The 20,000-nt window shown below is 41.8% G+C and overlaps 1 protein-coding gene across 2 annotated transcripts in view; it reads right to left on the reverse strand.

The window, feature by feature from the left end:
* Nucleotides 1-2,865: 2,865 nt before the first annotated feature.
* The window catches only part of G3BP2 (G3BP stress granule assembly factor 2), a 29,637-nt gene continuing 12,502 nt past the window's right edge, over nucleotides 2,866-20,000 (reverse strand). Inside the window, exons 4-12 of one of the 2 annotated variants that reach the window (XM_085304088.1) lie at nucleotides 18,892-19,065; nucleotides 17,927-18,017; nucleotides 16,859-16,961; nucleotides 15,213-15,393; nucleotides 14,143-14,241; nucleotides 9,270-9,372; nucleotides 6,908-7,036; nucleotides 6,586-6,704; nucleotides 2,866-5,801 (exon numbers count right to left, since the gene is read on the reverse strand). In XM_085304088.1, the coding sequence (XP_085160214.1) occupies nucleotides 5,529-5,801; nucleotides 6,586-6,704; nucleotides 6,908-7,036; nucleotides 9,270-9,372; nucleotides 14,143-14,241; nucleotides 15,213-15,393; nucleotides 16,859-16,961; nucleotides 17,927-18,017; nucleotides 18,892-19,065 (1,272 nt within the window). In that variant the 3' untranslated portion in view covers nucleotides 2,866-5,528. The remainder of the gene's footprint in view (nucleotides 5,802-6,585; nucleotides 6,705-6,907; nucleotides 7,037-9,269; nucleotides 9,373-14,142; nucleotides 14,242-15,212; nucleotides 15,394-16,858; nucleotides 16,962-17,926; nucleotides 18,018-18,891; nucleotides 19,066-20,000) is intronic. The other variant, XM_085304089.1, reaches the window with a different exon arrangement.

Raw genomic sequence — 20,000 nt, forward strand, 5'->3', positions numbered from 1 at the left:
GGGTGGGGGCGGCCCTCAGGTGAGACTCGACCTTGACTCTGCCTCAGCAGCTGCTCGCTCACCCCCCACTCAGGCCCACAGGACTCCGGATCGCTTGCGCAGTCCCGATGGAGCAGACGCTCTGGCTATTTCGATGGCAATATGGTTCCTCGCTGCAGCCGGGAGCTCCTGCACATTCGCCTTCATCGTTGCTCCCCCAGCCTCTGCCCTCATTTTCCTTTCCTCAGAGTGAAGGCCATGGCCCTGAGCTGCATTGCCGTAGCCACTTGGTGCTGCAAGTTGCTCCCACCTCCAGAGCTGAGCCTCTTCCCTCCACTGCAGCTTCACTTGCCCCCACTATCCAGAGCAGCTGATCTGTCTCTGCAGGGAACTGCATACTTCCAGCACCTCTTTTGGATAACATTTTCCTCCTTCCCCTCAACAAGTGTCTCCAAAAGTGGCTCTGGCAATGACTAGTGATACCTGTGTGATTTTGCCTTTTCTGCTGTGATTCCTTCGAGCTTTCTGCTCTCCACCTCTGCCTCAGCCATGCACCTTTCAATACAGCTAAGCACTGGCAAACTCGGTGGAGAGCATCCTCTGGGAGACCCAGTGAAACCAGCAGCGCCCCGCCAGCCCGGGGCTCTTCCCATGGCAGAAACGTGCGCTGCAGCAGCACCAGCTGTTTGCCTGAGCAAGAGGGGCCACGTCGCAGGTGCCTGGCCCTCAGCCGCACCAGCATCGGACTCCGAGCTGTGCACGTCGCACGCACGCTGCTTTTTGTGCTGCTCCCACTCGTCAAAGGGAAYGAAGAGCACTGGAGAGCTGCTACCAGAAGCACCACTGCTGAAACATTTCGCCTCCATTTAAGACCAACAAGTGCCAGAGTCAGAACCAGGCTGACAGCTATGCCCAAGTCTTGAGTTGTTTCAGCTTTCATCTGCAGGAAGCTGAGCTTTAACCGTGGAGAAGTGGAGCTTTCCCAAGGTTTTTCAGGTAACCCACCTTCTTTTCCATCACTTAAAACAAACCCACCTTTGCAAAATGGATTTTTATCACCTGAAATACAAAAAAAAAATTCCTCAGCACCCACTGCGTCTGCCCAGGCGCTTCTYGGAGCACGCGCGTGGAAGCCCGGGAGCAGCACGCGGGTGCGGGCGGCTGCTGGGAAGCCGCACGCYGCCGGTGTGGTGCTCGAGGGCACCGCAGCACTGCGAGCCAGYGCTCCTCACGACAGGCGTACCCGCGACCCGGCTTACACACGCTTTTCTACCAATTACTTTGTACGCCGTTTTCTCCGTGGAAAGCGCGCAGCCTGCCCCTGGTGCTCTGCGTCGGGTGTTTGCACCTTGCTCCATCGCAGCGATACCGAAAGGATTCCCGAACCGGCTCATTATCACGCAGCACCACTTGCACTGTCTAACGTTGTTCTGAACCAGCACAGCTCAGGGAGTGACAAAACGTGCTCTTTGGAGACTTTAAGCACCTAAGATTTAATGCTACAAGTCAAACTTGGTCCTAGCAGATCCTGTTTGTTTTTATCAGTCTTCAGAGACCGTTGTCTTTGCCTTCTCCTCTCTCCGCCAGCCACCGATAACCACGCAGCCTGAATTTGCAGGCATCCGGCGATCGACCTTATAAAGCCACGCGAAGGTCCAAGTGCTTCAGGAGGCAGCATCCAGGGGCCAGCGGTTCTGGGCTGCCCTTTGGCGCCAGCACATCTCAGAGCAGGTGAGGCCAGTCCTCAGAGGAGGAGTTTCCAGGCCTCCAGCTTAGGAGGCTGCGGCAGGATCTGCTCGTCCGCTCCGGTATTTCAGCTCACGCAACTCTGCGTCTTTCTATAAACTTCCAAACTAATTTTGGTTCTCCCAGTTAGCAGAAAATGTTACAATCAAAACACATACTTGGCGCAGGACCTCAAGATACAGCAGGCAGCGACTGCCAGAAGCTTCTGCAGGGATGACACAGCTCTACGAGGGCTCCGTGCTTCAGACACAGTTTATCTACAAGCATCGTATGAATTCACCGACGTTTTGGGCCAGTGTTGGCACTGGCATGGCCGGCAAAGGCAAGAAGAGGAAAAACAGGGGTTATGTTGCAGCAAGAGAATCTGTTCCTCCATATCACGAGTAAGTGACGCCAGAGCCAAGAGCAAGGGACTCCAGGCGCAGGGCGCTGCTTACCTGCACCACCGCCGCGCGCACTTGTACGCGCGCTTTTCCACGTCGCTCTGTTCCTCTGTCTACCRCAGTTTCCACAGTGGATTGAATTAGCTTCAGAGACTCGGCTCAAGCTTCTCCCACTCTCATCATAGCACCTGTTCATGCGGTGCCCCCAAAGCCGGACTCCGCAGCCCCCGAGCCTGCCGGCCGTGCCGGGGGCCGAGCAGCCGACCCCGGGACGCCTTCGGGAGGAGCCCGCGTCCTCCCCGACGTGCGCCCTGCGGTGAGAAGAGCCATCAGATCAAGGGGATCAACTTGCAACAAGGGCACCGCTTTGCTGGCCACGTCCAGCACAGACGAACCGTGCCAGCTTTTCCTGCCTTTCGCCTCTGCAGCAGGAGCGACGCCACCCGGCACAAGCACCAGCAGCCCTCACCAACCACACCGAGACCAGACCAGGCCAGACTGGTGGGGCTTTCTGGCCTCCCGTTGGTTGTGTCTTTCCAAGCAAGATCCCACACGGGGATCACACGGCCGTGGCAGACCAGAGCTGAGTGACTCTGCTGCAGTCACTTCAGCTCAGCTGTGTGACACTGGGCTCACACGGCTTCCCCTAGTCTCAGAAGCCAGGAAAAATTCTCCTTTAAAGCCGTTTTCTGTATCTTAAGGGATGAAATAGTGCTCTCCACCAACCTACAGTCAAGAGAAGTAGGGACATCATTGATAAATGCTGCAGACATCAGTAGTTTATTGGTATKTTTAGTCAAAACACATTCAGAATGGAAACTTAAAAAGTAAAAATACTTTCCACCTGCAACAATTAAACTAGAATCTACTAGCATATAATGCTTGACACGTTACAGCAATAAAGATGGTAATCCACTGTCTTTTATACCCACTAAAGCCAAGATGGTCAGCCAAGTTTGTTGAAATAGAACCGTCATGATAAAATACTCCCACCATCCACAAATCAGCAACTAACAGTGATGGTCAGTGAATCCCTTCCTTTGCTCTAAGAGGTACATTTACTATAAGAGGGTCAAGAACATTTAAGAGTCCACAGTATGGGAGGTGAACTATCACCATGTAAACTTCTCTGGATGATGTCCCAATGTTTCTTTTTCTTTTCTTTTTTTTTTTTCCATGTCATGTGAACAAGAAGCAAGCCAGAAAGCAGAACGGCTCAGTAGCTCTTCTAATTCTCCATTTCCGTTGCTGAGATTTTTCCCAGTGCCATTTGCCATACCAGTTAAATAGGTGGCAGCAAAACACCACAGCACAACAAAAGAAAAACAGGCTACACAAAACACACTGGTAGCAAACTGCTAACTGAAGACAGCAATTTGACTAAAGGCTTCAAACCTAACTCCTGTTGTGTGGTGTGCAGTTCAAGTAATATAGACTTCCAAGTAACAGCTGAAAACGCAAGAGTCAAACCAAAACCTGAAATTACGGAAATGAAAACTACAAGAAATGTGTCCCAGAAAAAAGGGGCATGAAAATAGTGCAAGACTTACCATCAAACACAGAAGACCTTGAGTTTGGGAGAAAACAGATGCTTTCACTTTGCCTAACGCATCAGAAACAAATATGTGCAAAATCTTCCAACTTACGAGAAAAGAACAAATGATTGCATAATCCAGAGACAGATTGCTGTTATACCCTATCTGCTTTTGCTTGAAACTTTTTTTTTTTTTTGGGAGGTCTTCCATGCTTAGAAGCAGCTTTAAGTGGTCACACTTCCACACAGACTYGCACACAAACACTCTTCTACTCCTGACACTCCGGAGCTGCGTGCTCGCTGCGCTCCTCAGCATTGAGCCGAACTGTGCTGTCTGCCGCAGCTGCAGTTTACGGGAATGTGCTCCAGAACGTCACCCAGAAACAGACCTCTCGACTGGCAAAACCCACACGGAAAACCGAAGAAGAGGATGTCTCCTTTCTACCCTTAAGTCCAGAGTCACAAAGGTGTCAACTTCAGCTGACAGTTATGTGCAAAATGAGTATGAGTTTCAAAAAAGCGCCAAATGGAAAATGCAAATACTTAAAAGCTGCTGTTTTGTCCTCTGAAAATTGCAGTATCCTCATTTGATAAGCTCGCCCTCACAAAGGATGCTCAGCTCCACTGAGTGCGAGCTGGCAAAAATCGTCCACAATTCCTGACCGAGTTCTGAAATGTCCAAGAGAGATTTCAACTCTGTTGTCTTTAACTYTGACATAGCTTAAAGAGAAGAGACAACCTGGAGACTACCTGGATGCCTTCTTCCTCCCTTCCCCCCCTCTGCAAAGAAACAGACGAACTTGTTAATGGAAAAGCAAGGTGAATGATAATTTTAGCAATGTTTACTGATTTAAAGATACTGCAAWTTTTTTAATACAATTTTTCAATGATTTCTTTTAAATGCTTTGCAGCAGATTGGCTTTGCAGCACAGTAATTCATACACTATACTGTACAAAATCACCAGCAAGACTGGAATGATGTATTCATAGAAGGCACCATCATGCTTATTACATTACCAGAGAACTCAAAATACAGTCAAGACAATTTTCACTGTACAATGCGTATTGAAGGGGAAAGGGGGAGGAGGAGTGTGTTGAGCAGCCATCCCTGTACTGTAGAGGGGCAGACAGAAAAATCTGATGTGAGCTATCAAACTTTGTTTAGTATTCAGGAGTACGACTTTGAAACTCTGGGTTGTTTAGTTTACAACTAAATGGATTCCTTCTGGAATATACTTGTAGTCTTATTAAGGTTTGCATGTGTACATATGTTGGTCACAGCAAGCAGATCAGATGCCCGCATCATTTCACAAGCTATTCTGTCTGAGTAAGAGGATGAAGGGTTTTTTCCTCCGATGCCTCCTGCAGATGTCAATATAAATGAGTTCAGAGTACCCATTAGTGCATTTTGATGAGTGCGTAAACACAAGTTTGTTTGGAGCCGAGTGTTCTAAAAAGGAAAAAAAGGCAAGCTTCTCCAATTGCACAAATTGCACTATTTGTGTTGCCAACAGTAATAGGCAGAAACCGTAACACTTACACAAAATGTGCAGCAGAGGGTTTTTGACTGAAAGGACCTCAATTCTACTGGGCATGTCCTTTAGTTCACTTTTGTTGCAGATAGTTTAATGGTCTCTCTCTCTTTTTTTTTTTTTTTCAGTCCTCAATTCTCCAAGTCTACATTTATAAATTAACAGTGTGACTCCTGTTGTGAAACTGGGGAAAGAACGTCCACCTCAATTTAAACTGGAAACCAAAGGATGCTTTCGCATCAAAGAAATGATCAGAAGGGCTGTGTCACATTCCAAAGCCAAAAAAAATTAACAAGAATGCAAACACGATGGATAATGTACCACTGCCAAGACTGTCTGCCCGCAGTGGAGAATTCAGCGACGCTGTCCTGTGAAACGGCCTTCCATTTGCCCGGTTCCTCGTCCAGAGCCAAGTTTCTGTGCCATGCCACCTCTCGGAGGGGGTCCTCTTCCGTCACGGTCTCGCATCATGCCACCACCCACTATTCCACGGGGACCCCCGGGGCCTCTATCATTGCGCCGAATATCCCTACGATCATCGCCTCCGCCTCGGGTCTCTCTTTCACGAGCAGCTCTTGTTTTTTTCTCTTCTACGTTCAGGCGCACCTCACCCCGGAACATAATAGGCTTATAGGGAAAAGTTTTCAAGGCATATGTTAGTCATCATTTCAAAAAGTCCATTTACAGAACACATGTGAAAACACTGCATTCAGTACATGCCTCTGCCTACCTTTACTTATATGAGAAGGAGAAACAAACTGTTAACAGTTCCCTGGTACTGTTCAGCCCTAAACTTTACAGAAAACTGAACAGTGTTTTCCTATACTTTTTTTTTTAAATTCATCTAGCATGCAAGAACCAAAAATTTCTTTTTCATATAAGGATTGATCTTAGCCTTTTCACTTTGAGGCTAGAATTCCTGTCTGCTGGAAAAAATAATTTGAGAATTGCTCCATCAGGTCTAACTCCCATATACTACAAACGAAAATTGCTCTTTTCCCCTCCTCCGGCTCCTCAGATCACAGCTGCCAAAAACCATGCTCCTTTTCTGAACCCCAGACACACGATTTAGTGATCTAYGTGATGCCCTTCAAAAGCTCAGGTACTGACTCCTCAGCTTACAAGGATCTGCAATAGGAAGGGTTCAGCTCCACACGATGTCTGCGTGCAGAAGTACAAAACCTGACATCAGTATGTCACTGTTTGAGGATCCTTGGCACAACTGATGTGAGCCAGAAAACCCTCTTGACAGACCAAGTGTGCCAAAACAATGTTTTTTTGTTGTTCATGGTAAGAGAGTAGGAGACAAATGAATGCCAGAAATAACAGCAACACAAACTAGGATAACCCACACTATTTGGCTTTTAGGGCTCTCTCCATCCTTGGATGGCTATTCAATGCTCATACTTACTTTTGCAACTAAAATTCTCTGGACTGGCTCAGAGTCATCAAATACCACAAAACCGAAGTTAGGCAGTTTTCCTCCCACTCCTTTAGTATTTATGCGAAGTTCTACCACATTTCCAAAGCCTGGAAAGCACAAGCAAGGAATCAAGTTATTAAAACATACAGTGTCAACTCTATGACCTCTCCATTTCTTTCCAGAAAGCACCTGTCATGCTAAAACATGCAAAAGCTCCCTCATACACTCTCCTAAGTGAATGGTACATGGCTTTTTAACACAGAAAATGCTTCTATTCTTCTTAGTCTCTGCAGTTGAAATTATTACTTACTCATGAAAAACTCTTTCAGTTCACTCTCATCGATATCATGTGGCAAGTTCCCAACAAAGAGCTGATGGCTGTCTGGGTAGCGAATTATTCGACGATTATCCGACTCATTCTGCTCCATGTCCCCTCTCCCTGTTGTCAACAGAAAGAAGAAGGTAGAACCACTGAGGTTAGAAATTGTGTGCAGACTTGGACAAAYACATCTATAAGCAGCATCAAGCACATTCGCTCAAAGCCTCAGTACTCTCAGGTCTTGAGCTCCTGTTTACCACGGGCAACACATGAGTGAGGATACAGTCTTCCTCTCTCTGTAGCTCTGACAATTTGCCACCTACCAGTGCCTCTCCTCTATAATTCTCTGTAATTATAACACAAAGTATATGTTTGCATTTAGTTTTCCTGGTTAGGTTGAATCAGTCCCTGCTAATTAATACACTGGCATATTGGGTAAGCTTGTGTGAGAGGATCTGATCATATCTTCTGATAATTAAACCAGTAAGTTTATACTACAGATAAAAAAAAGCAGTATTAAAGTTCCATTTAAAATGCCAGAAGATGTTTTCAACAGGTAAAGTCCCTGCTAAATCATACAGAAATGAAGCTTGCTACCTATTATAATGTTTTTTCAAAAAATCTGGATTTAAGTCACCTCTCAGTCAATTCCTTAATACAACAACAATATTCTTATTTTGCAGTTTTTGATWGTCACTTCTGGCTTTCATATTCCACCATTTTGTCCCAAACAGAACTGTGAATTTCCTAAYGTTCTCTCCAGCTCAGTGGAAAGAGAACTATTGGTAGATTGGTCCCATTTCACCACATGTTGTCTAACATGTTGAGGATGCATTTCTCATCCTCACCCTACATGCAATATGTTTGGCAGCAGACAGTGTAAAATCCTGTAACTCACCAGCAAATCGTTACCTACCTTGTAAAGTGATCACAGCACACTGTTACCCCTTCTGTGTTTTAAGTATTGTAGTGTAGGTAGATTTCCCTTTCTCTCCTCTCCTTCCCCTATAAGTCAGTTTATCAAAAGCTTGCTAGGTTGCTTCAAAGGTTTCATTGAGCAGAYTGAACGGCTCACAGAATTCCTTTGAAAATAACACCACAGGCAGAAGCTCTACCATTTGGTGAACTGACATTTTAGCTATTTCTCTCCTATCCCTGCTTCCTCCTGCTTCTTCAAAATAAGAATTAAAAGGGTTGGGCTCTGTTGAAGTTTTTCTGTTTGGCTTATGATACGGTTTTGTTGTAGCCACATCCAAGAATAGTAGAAATGCATTTCTGCAACTTTATTTAGTCTCAAGTTGCAGCCTTCACTCCCTGCTACAGATGACAGATTTAAAACACAGGTTAACCTATAATAAATTTTAAAATACYTTCTTCGCATCTTATATCCTTCCAGTTTCAGAGCTGTCCCCAAATGAGGAAATGCTTACACCGATCAAAACCAAAAGCAAAAAACATGTAAAACCCAGGTCTGGATCAGAAAGCTTGAGGGAGGCTTACTGAGACCTCTCGGTAGGACCAATGTGAATTAACCAGAGTTGGTAAGGAGGCCTGCACTTGCTGTGGTGCAACCACATCTGCGGGAAGTGCTTTGAGAGCTCTTGCCAAGTTTATGCTGGCACTTTGGGATACTCATGAATAATAATATCCTCTCCCTCACAACTCCAGACTTCTTTCCACAGCAGATGATGAACTCGTCAGCAACTTGTGATTTGGGGCCTTCGACTAGACAGCTTTTCTCCAACCCCGCACAGAGGTTCACCGAGTAACTAGGCTGGACTAATGAATACAACTCTGAAGACTTTCAYCTTTCAACACCACTTCTGACAACTCCAAAGTAACAAGCAGCTTTTCTAGTGAGACCATTCCAGGGATTTGGATACTCTGTATGAATAACATAGATAAAACTATTAACTGATTGAGGCAGAGTTGACATGGTAAAAAGTTTTTCCTACGAAACAAGGAGTACTACAGGCCATAACGACAGGCATGTAAGAGCTCTTATTCCCAAGAGTCAGTCAAAGTTAGGGGACATTCAAAAAAAACAATAGATTTCAAGACTAGCTTTTCCGAACTGCATCATGCCACCTGAAAGGTATTCAAGCATACAAGCAAGTGGCCTGACTATTAATAAACAATTCAACAGAACAAAATCTTAGAAATAACACCTAATCTTTGCAGCARCTCATCTCAGCATGGACTCCAAATCACATCTCTCCATTTTGGRTTGAAGACAGTAGGGATAAACAGTTCATAATCAGCCAAGTACAGCTCACAGTTACAGGCAAGATCATTCAAGGAGACCAATCTCACTAACTAACCCCAAGCAGGCACACAAACTGATCCACGTTACCTGGTCTAGGTCCTCGGGGTGGAAAACCTGGTCTTTCCCTTGGACGCTGTTCACGTACACGAGGAGGTTGAGACTGAGCTTCAGGCTTAGTTTCAACTCTTGGCTGAAACAGGAGGAAAACACTCATTATTAAACACCACATATTAAAGAAAAGCCCCAGTTAAAAAATAAAAAAAACCCCAAAAGCTACGCAAGACAGATAAGTGGCATGCACAAGACGAACTCAGAAAGATATGCATCCATGTACATGTGTTTGTGTTTAAAAATGTATTTTTTTCACCTCTATAAATTCCTCTGTACCAATCCAGGACTGCAGTGTTCAATTTTGTCTACTAAAAGGTACAAAGTAAACATCTCTGAATTAGAACTTTTCCCCCAAAACATTGCTAAAGTGGACTTTCTGTGTTTGACCAGGCATTGAGACCCCCAACATCCCATAATTCAAGAACCCCTTGACCTGGCTAAAAACCCTAAAAAGATCAATAAAGCTTCCTCATGCCAAGCTCAAAGTCCAAGGATTAGCAGGTAGTCCAAAATAAAACATGAAGAGATGGACAAATCACACTTTCTATCTGAGCCGCTGAAGGATTCTTTTTCTAGGTGCTGTAGAACTGTAAGGCAACTACTGAAAAACAAAAGGAAAATAAAACAAAAGCCTTCAGAAGTGCGTTTCTGATATAAAAAAGCTGCTTGAAACAACAATTTCTATAGACTACCTGCTGAGATTCCTCCTCAATTTTCATTATGTCATGAGGTACAGAGGACAACCTTGAAATTTTCAGGAATAAGAATATCGAATTCAAACTTTTGCAAGCAAAAAATGCCTTTAAAGGTCATTTGGAGAGGAGACAGATAGAACTTTCAAAACTATTTCCAAGGAGCCTGTTGGTTACTGAGACAATTTCCAAGATTTTTTGAAATCCTTTTTTTTTTGCACAACATTCCAGCACCTGCTGCTGTACTTGGTTCTTATTTTGGAAAACCAAAATAATTCGTAGAAGCATAAGGATGAACACTAGCTTCCGAGTAAGATTACACAAGGAGAATGTCTATAAGCCCAGTCTATCAGACTGCTGCTGAAAAGAAGTTTGTCAAGCATCTCCTTTATTTTCCTTTGAGGACCCAAGGCAACTGACAACTGCAACTGGACAACCCCTAACAGGGAAAAAAAGACATGAACATGCAGGTATTACGCACCAAATAAATGTCACAGACCTCCTATCCCTTGTGCTCTRTTCAGCTAGGCATTACCTTGCCTTTCAAACACTTCTAGCATCAGTATTTCAACTCCAAGAATTAGCTGGAAAAATCATAATACCTCCTTCTGGCTCATGAGATCACCACCATCTTTACTGCATTAAAAATTATACCTCTGAAGAGAAACTCAAGACTTTTTCATCCTCCATTGCTTAGACTCTTACTGCTATCAGGATTAAATACTCCTTCCCTAACCCAACTATAGCAAAAATTTGCTAAGTCACCGATGTCCATCTTCTAGATCTTGTATAACAGAAAACTGCTTTGCATTTTACTGAACTTCTCATCTCCAACATAAATCCTTTCTCTCTACCTAACCAAAAAGCAGCTAATCTCATTAGTTGCTTTCTAATCAGTACCACCCCCTTTCACAGAGAAAAACTACCTCAGTGCTCTCTGACTGATAACACTCCTACAAAATTGTGCTCTGCCAAAATACTGTTATCACCAGCTGCCTCACAAGATTCCTGTAAAGAGCTGCCAGTTACAGTCAAGGAAGCAGCTAATTGCAACTTCTATTTCACAGAAAGCATCCAAAGTGGACTGAAAGTCATAGAACAAGGATTTCAACAAAGACCAACGGACTGCTCAGCCTGGGAGCAAGTTATGCCACAAATCTCAACCTACTGGAGCCTTGAGAACAATTCCTGACAAGATGACATTGTCTCCATTCTCTCCTGGAGCTGCAAAGGAGAAGGAAATGGGCYTCTTTCTGCCACTGCAGTGCTACTGGCAACGACAGCAAAAAGAGTTAGCTGCAAGCTTTTACTCACTTTGGAACAGAATATCCCCTTTAAACAGRGCAGGATGGGGCAGAAAGAGCAAGACAAGGGGTAGCTCCAAAGGCTGGTACAATTCTGTTCTGGAAATGTTCAAGGTTTAAAAGCTTCTCCATAGTGAGATGCCTGCCATGATGAAAACACACACATACAAAGAACCAACTACTCAAGCAAACCAACCAACCAACCAAACCACACAAAACAAACAGGAAAAAAAAGCAAAAAAGAGGCAAAGCAAGCAAAAAACCACATCCCCTCACCTGAATTCCAGCAGTTAGGTTAGATGCATTGCTGTCACATTGCTGCCACACTACTTCTGAGGTAAACAGGGACCACAGAAGAACTCTCTAAAAGGCACTCATCAATCACTTCCACAAAGGCATTATAGATTCACGCTAGCTACCAAGCAAAAACACTAACCATTCTAAACTAAGAGAGGACAGACTAGCTTTCAGACTCCTCTTTTCAGTTAAACCTTGGTCCTTAAAACTTGACTCAGCCTTAAAATACCCCAGACTTCCAGTACAGTTATGTTTAACGCACAGATCCCTTCACAGAAAAAAAAATCTAAAGTCTAAAGAGATTTTAGATGGTGAGGTGAATGAAGTCGGTATAAACATCAATCTCATCTTGAACTCACCATTTTCAACCCCAAAGGAAAGGATCAAGGAGTACCCTGCCTGCCTCCTCACCCCTATCTCTAGCACAAGTACTGTATGAATGACAGTAGAAGGTCAGAATGGCTTTTCATTTACAGTAAAGAACAAGACATGCAGCTAATGAGTGCAGAAGAACTAAAGGCACTCTCGTAACAGGTGAGGGCATTGCTCAGTCTCGCAGCAGGGTTTTTTTTTTTTTTTTTTTTTTGAAGTTCATGATAGAAGTCCAAGTGCCTGGCCTGCACCAGATCTGAGACAACTTACAAATATCAGCTATCCTGAGGTTAAAAACTAAGTCTCTTCTTTGCTGTAAAGAAAAGGTCCAACTTACCACTGTAGGTTGTTAACAGTCAGTAACAATTTCTTATCACCCACAAAGAGAAAAAGAGCAAGGATTACCTCAGCAAGTAATGCCCATCTGTTTTAACTCCACATCTGTCAACAGATAGGAACYGAATGGGTTTATATCTGAAACACTACATATGAAGTCCTCCAAAGAGTTCTGAGCAATACTATGGAGGTTTCATTTAAAATTTGATAAAAGATGGGAAAAAATTGGAGTGATACAAGGAGAGGGGTGAGAAAAACAGTCTGTTGACTCTTTTGTACCATCACTCATGCTGGTTTGAACAGCATCCCCTACCCACCCACTGTGCAATCTACTATCCTTGTTTACATGTATGGTATCAGACATTAATGAGGGCAAGAGGATGGGAATAAACTGCTGCTACTTTGTAACCCTTTGTAGAAATAGCTTGGCCAACCAGCTTTCTGTACATGTCTGGAAAGCATGAAAGGAAAGAAACTGAGGACAGACTACCCTATCTCCCAAAACTGTTAAGATTTAAAATCCTGCCTGTTCCACTCTTGTTCAAAAACTTCCATGTAAAATTACTTGAACATGAAGTCACAGCAAACAATCTAAAAGGCAGAAAACACAACAAGCTGCAGAGGCAAAACAAAGGCGGCTCAGCTGGACACCTACAACCTATATTCTGTTCTCTGGTCTAGATTATTTTGAGTGATTCTTCAGTCATATTGCAAAAACCTACTCTCTCTACTGCAACTAAAACAGAACTGGAGAACCTATTCTGGTTTTGYGTAAGAAAAACCCATTCTGCTCCAAAAAAGGAGGACTGTTTGGACTACTCAAATACCACCTGAATGCTGGAAGCCCTTTTGAAGCTGATGAAAATAGACAGGYTTCCCAACTCATTACATAGCCATTATCTGATTTTCATGACAAGCTTGTTGGACCAAACGCAATACCATACAAGGCAGATTTTTTTTTTTAAACATGCTTTTGGTTGGAGAGCAATCCTAGACCGGTTCCTCTCTGTCTGTAAAAAATGGAGAAGAAACCACTGCAAAAACAACAGCTGCAATAACACAGCTGCTCTCCTAAAAGTTGCAATCTTCGTAAAAGGTTGGACATGAGCTACGCAGTATAGGTGCTTGTGGAATACAGCTTCAGTAAAACAGATTAAAGCACATGAAATAAAAAATTCAAGGGCTTTCTGTTTACACAGAGGCAGCTGAATTGAGAGTCTCAGGTCATCTCACACCAACTTGGCATGTGCTGAACATGAGCTATCACCCGGTCAAACGTTCTTTCCTCCTTTCCCTCCTCCCGCAATCAACTTAGGAATGGGAAGACAGCATTGTCCTGGCAAGGAAATGTGAATCCTTCCATTCCGCACACAGTCATAAGTTGGTACAGGGTTCTGTATAAATGGATAGTGGAGTCCAAAGTATTTTTGTAGAGATAAGGCTACAAGGCAAACTTGCACCTCTTAAAAATGGTACAATCCCTTTTACTGCTGGGGCACTTCTGCCAATGAAATACCCCTTTTGCACACRCATTAGAAAACAACTATTTTGGGGGTTTTCTTGTGTTTTTTCTTGTTAAGTCAAACCATATCCCAGTAAGATAGGTCAAAAAAAAACTTCAGTAGCGATTTCCTGATTGCATACGAACAGATCTTAACTCTACCACCACCCAAAGTTACATCTGTTAAGAGTATTGTGCCTTCAGTTGTGACAAGAAGGTGAGTGCATTAACATTTAAGACACAATTAATTTGTGAAATTTAAGTCATACAATTTGATCTGTTAATTTAAAAACTGAAGCAGTTTGCAGAAGTAATGAGACAATCCAAGGTGTTCACAGATGGGTTACCTGTGAGACGGGTGCTTTAACATGGGGTGGAATTCCAGAGGAAGAAACAGTACCACTAGGAGGCAGGTTTTTACTGGTCACTGAAGCCCAAGAGAAAGCCTGCAGGAAATGCAACAAACCTAGGCTACTAATCATGGCAAACCACTGACATTCCTACAGGGAAACTTGACTGCTGAAAATATACTTTTGGTTCACATCTAGCTATTAAATCATTGTTGTGCTAGCATTACATCAAAGTTCTAACCATCTGTGGGCTCCAACAGCATAGATCAAGTATGTACCATACTCACTATCACTATTTTGAGTGAGCTCAGTTCCCTCAGCATCCTGAAATCGCTACTTTCCATGATGTAACCAAACCTAGGACTGAAAACCTTGTGCTATTAAGTGTCTTCTGCAGAAAGAAAGAAAGTGGATGCCAGAAGTTAGAACTTAAAACGGAAAAGAGAAAAAAGATTGGCAAAAGAGGGGAGACTGACACTGGAGCTAGAAAATGACCTCTCCAGTTTTCATCAACTCCTCCCATCTCTTTCAGACTACCTAGTGTAACCATATTGGAGGACTAATGGTGCGTGCATTGTAAGATGTGGCATCCTGCCTCTAAGGGAGACAGTCAAAGCCTTCATACTCATTTTAAAGCTATACTGCCAGTAACTTTGCAAGTCTCAATGCACTATTATGTTGKTTTTTTTTTCCCCCTCCAAGAAAGAATGGTGGTTCTCATTATTTCAGTATTTTGTTGGTGGCGGTTTGGAATGTTCTTTTTTCTTAAACACATTTTAACTTCACATTTAAAAAGGTTTACACATGCATAAAACCACACACACACACTTTACAAGCAGAACATTATATTTATGATAGGTGACTTGAGTAACATTTTAAAATAATGTTATTTCCTTTTTGGCTAAAAATTCACATTTTTTTTTAAGCTGAAGGTTAAAGTTTAGCTGTTCATACAGTATGACGCTGAAAATAGATACCAGTTTGGCCACTCAGAGAGACTAAGTTCAAAATCATATATTTTGGTTTACCATTTTCACCTAGAAGCACAGATATGACTTTTAACTAACCTTTGGTGGTTCTTGTGGTAGTGAAGCAGGTTCTACAGGAGGTGGAGATGGAGACTTCTCTTCTAGCTCTTCAAGGGTCTTTTCCTCTACTTCTGCTTTCAGCTCCTCAGTTTTTGTTTCAGATTCCAGTTCTGGCTCAGGTTCATGAGACGGTTCTTCTAGTGGCTCCTCTATCCCATTACTACAATAATCAGAAGTAGTTTATGCAGTTAACTGATTGCTTAGTATTTTCTGACTTTTTTTTTTTTAACAGCTATACTATAGTAAAGATTGGTATTAAAAATATTATTCTGTGTTAAATTGCTATGATACGTTATCTATACATATGGTCCTGTGAGAATTTAAACTGTACCATTCTGGTCGCATACAAAATCAAAACTGTATTTCTACTCAAACGAAGATAAGTTCTGCAATTCCCTGCAAAAAATCTGAATACAACACCAGGTATGCAAACTGTTTAAGGAATAGATGCTAAACTCGAGAAGCATTGTTCCTACAAGACAAGAAGCACAGACCAACAGAAGATTAAGCTACACACATAAGCTGATTTTGAAAGCATACCAGCAGCTTACCAAACTGCCATAAAAGTTCATTACCAAAAGAATTACACATTTTGTTTATTTAAAGTTTCATTTTCTATTCTGCATATATTCCATGTAAGGGGTCTGAAATTCTTTACTTCTCTCTTCCAGTCACCCAAAAAGTTTATCAAATTCCAAATACTTACATCTATGCAACTCCTGTCAAATTCCAAATACTTACATCTGTGCAACTCCTGTCACAGGTGAGAGTTCCTGCCTAAGTGACTAACTGCTGAATCTCATATTTTCATGTTCCTTCTGAATAGTACCATATCCCACAAGTAAGACCTGACTGAACTCTTTCAGGCATCAAAACCTTCCTATGTGACCTTGAGCAAGTTGCTGCCAGAASTCCAGCAGACTCCGCTCTTCCTTCAGAGATGTCAATAAAATCATTATTTGAACAGCATTTAGCATTCCCATTGACGCATTTAATAGACATGAGTTGATTTTATAAGTGTTTTTTTTGACTGAAGAAATCAGTAAGCTATGGCCCATAAAAGACATTCTCATGTAGAAAAAGTATGATTTCTTATAAAATATATTTTTCTTAYAAAAACGTAATGAAATTTACTTTTTCCATGTAGTTTAGATTTTAAGACACTCAAAGCACAAATCTATTCTTCCAACATTGCACTGGAACAGCTTCTCCCAAATTAGTCCTTTCTTTCAGTTTTAGGTGCCACCCAAATTTAAGGAGTAGCATATAATTAGCCACTCCTTTGTTAAATCATCTGTTCAATATGAATTATATCATACCAACTCATTATTACAATTTTACATAATAGAGACTGCAATAAGTGCATATATAAACAGATTTGTTATCTTCTCACTTCACACTTGAAACCAGAAATGAAAATAACCAACAAACATAGGAACATCCTCCACTTCCTCTCTTCATTCAAAAATCAGTGTTTAAAATAATACAAAGCAACAAAACATAAATCCACAGCAAATTTAGCATAGTTTCCTAAACATGTTAAATCACATCCAGAATCCAAAAGTCAAAACAATTCTGATTTTCTTAAAAAAAAGCAGCTTCATTCAATAAAATGAACTTCTTACGTTACAGGGTGATTTTCATAGTAAGCACTGCTTGCATTTTCTTGCACAGGTTCAGGTGATGGCTGCCTTTCCTCYTGCTCCTCTTCCACCTCCTCTTCAGATTCTGACATAAGAGAAAAACTTCCTTGAACATCTCTGCAAGCGTACACAAGCCCCACTTAAAATGGAAGCACATTCAACTGGCAGCAATTTAAGTAAAGTTTCATCAGTAAGCACTACAATAAGAGAGGCAAGACCATTCTGCTCTTTCAAGAGGCTTTGTTTCTTACTATTTTCATAAAAGGAGGAAATGGAGCTGCTTTGCTGTTGGAAAGCTCTGAGAGGAAGGTTTGGGGATCTTTCTAAGCATCAGATGCTTTCCATATGTTGGTAACAGGAAAGGAAGTTTAAATCTCTAGCTCATAAATCACAGTACCTAAAACTAAGAAGGATGATTGCTTGAGATGCTTTGTTTCACAGAAATAGGACGATAGAAATTCCAGCAGTAACCCAGTGAACATATGTACACACATTCTATCTGTACTCTTCTTTAATTTGCTTTGGCTCAATAAACAGGAAAAAAAAGAAAAAAAAAAAAAAAAGCTTGAGAACAAACTCAAGTTCAGCCTGTGAATAAAAATTAATCACCGAAGGCGGTGATCGTACGAAAACAAACTACATCTTACATTCAAAAAAGTCCATCAGATTTTATTCAAATCACTTCACCTACAAATCCAATTGACAACAGAAATCAACTCTATCTAATGAAACTCAATTGCAGAAAAAATGCAATTGCTCTCTTCACTGCTGTTCTCTACCAAGCCTTACACAGCCTAAGCAAATTTAGACTTGTAGGGAACAAGGCACAACAACAAAAGCTTAGTTTTACAGAGACTGTTTTGGACCAGCAGAAAGTCACAACAACATAACCTACACWCTCTCTCTCCCTGCTTCCAAATTACTACGTTCCACGATAACACAGTACAGTTTGTCTTTCCRTGTCCTCTAGATACCTGCAAAAACTATGTCTATGGTGGAGGAACAAGTACAAGACAAGCCCTATTATGTCCGAAGTACAATTCTTCTCACCTTCATCAAGTTCTCCTTCTGAATCTCCAAATACTTCATCTTCGTATCTGAATATATCATTATGGACATAGAACTTGTTTGGAACAGATCCCTGTAAAAAAGAAACATATACATTTTTCGCATGTATATTAGCAGTTAACAACATGGACAGATTAGAGCTACAAGCTTTGGGGTAAACATCTATATTTTGGAATTGGACTGTTTCATCAAAATCCCTTTTCAAGTGGCATCTCTTCTCTAAGCAAATAATTGAACAACAACTACAATCTACCTGGAAGATGAAAAGTTTCAGGCACAATAATAGTTTTTGCTAATGCATGGTAATCATAGGTCCTAACTAAACGTTATATCTATCAGTTTCATCAAGTCACCTGTGAAATGTTCTTTATTAAAAACAAACAAACAAAAAACCACTGAACATTCACAGGGTGGCTGTACGCTCATATTATTGCATAAGAACACAATGAAGAAATTCAGCAAAGTTCTGAAGCATTAATAATTAGAGATGCAATAGTTTTTGATGACACGGAGGGAAAGATGCAGAAAGAGTAACTCTTTACCATAACTCTTGCTAAGAACTGAGTCTGGGCAGTGATTTGCACTGCATCAGCCAATACTCGTATTTGTCAGTCGACTTGAACAAAGTACAGAACTACATTAGACTGTTCATCTACAGGGCTGGCCGTTATTTTTCTTCATTGGTGCAAACAGCAGCTCCCAAATAAAAGTCCCTATTCGCTTTGGACTACTGCTCCAACACCTCAGGTCTAAGAAAATATAACAGCTTGAGACAGGTTCAGAACACTCATTCTTCTACATTCACATGTTGTGACATATTTAATCATAGCCTTTTGGCCAAGCTCTAAAAGCCAGATAGTATCTTTCAGCCCATTAAGACAGATCATAGCTGCARGCCAGGCTTTCATCGTCATTACTTTAAGTCAAACAATCTTAGATATACTTACTTCTGGAGCAAGTACAAAAGTCTGCATGAACTTCCTCATGGGCTGCCCGTTGTTTGATAGCTCTCCCATAACCTGCACAACCACCCCATCACTCAAAGTAGCATGAGCATCCACATGACGAATCTTGGTGTGACATTCACTGAATTGTAATGACATCACTTTTTTGTGTATCTCCTAGAAATAAAGAATTACATTTTAGCTACACTGAGTTTCATACAGAGTTTTACACCTTTTAAATACCTGACCCTGAACTAATGCAAAAAACTGCCCTGCTCAAGCTCGGAAGGTGAACACGGGAATGAAACCTTGCCTTTCACCTAGAAGAGCCTATCTGGGCTTAAATAATTTTTCTTCTGCACTTTTCAAGTACTTATGAGAGGAGTCAAATACATCACAACTTGCTATCTTATTTTCCAGCTGCATTAGTATATATGACCCATTTTAAGACTTCCATTTTTAAGAGGCCTGTTCAAGACAGAAAGAATTCATCTGGGTTTATTAAAAAAACAACCAAACAAAAAAACCCAACCAGACAACCAAACAAAAAACCCCTCTCCCTAGCCATGAGGTACCAAACCTCACAGCAGTGGGCTACATCTGCACCATCATGGTTTTCCTAGCCATAAAACAGGTTCTGCTGATGAAAGGAGACACAGCCAATCCTGGCCGCAGCTCAAAAAAATTGCCCCAAAGAAGCTGTGACAGGAAGAGATGCTCCCAGGTGGCAAATATTATTCCAAAAAGCAGCTGCAATCACAAAGAAGCACTCATGCTTTCTAGAGTAACACCACTTTTTCAAAAATTATTTTAAGAGAGAAATTCTCTTAAGAGAAGTCCACTCACAGAAGAATTTGGTAATATGCAGAATTCAACACAAGTTTCAAAGATCACAGTTCCTCTCCCAGAGAAGAGGTTCTAACTGAAATCAGATACATGAAGAGATCCGTCTAACTAATGCTTTGCTTCCTGTCCTAGAAGTATGTTCTATACACCAGGTGTACAGCTAATGTGAGCATCAAATATAACCCACAATAACAGCAGCAGCAAATCAACTAAAAAATTCAAGCTAATAACTAATTAAATTTATATTGGCTTCTGATCAGCAGGAA

Source organism: Rhea americana, unplaced genomic scaffold, assembly GCF_003343005.1.
Source record: "Rhea americana isolate MKP2758 unplaced genomic scaffold, rheAme1 scaffold_203, whole genome shotgun sequence".
In the NCBI taxonomy this organism is placed as follows: domain Eukaryota; kingdom Metazoa; phylum Chordata; class Aves; order Rheiformes; family Rheidae; genus Rhea; species Rhea americana.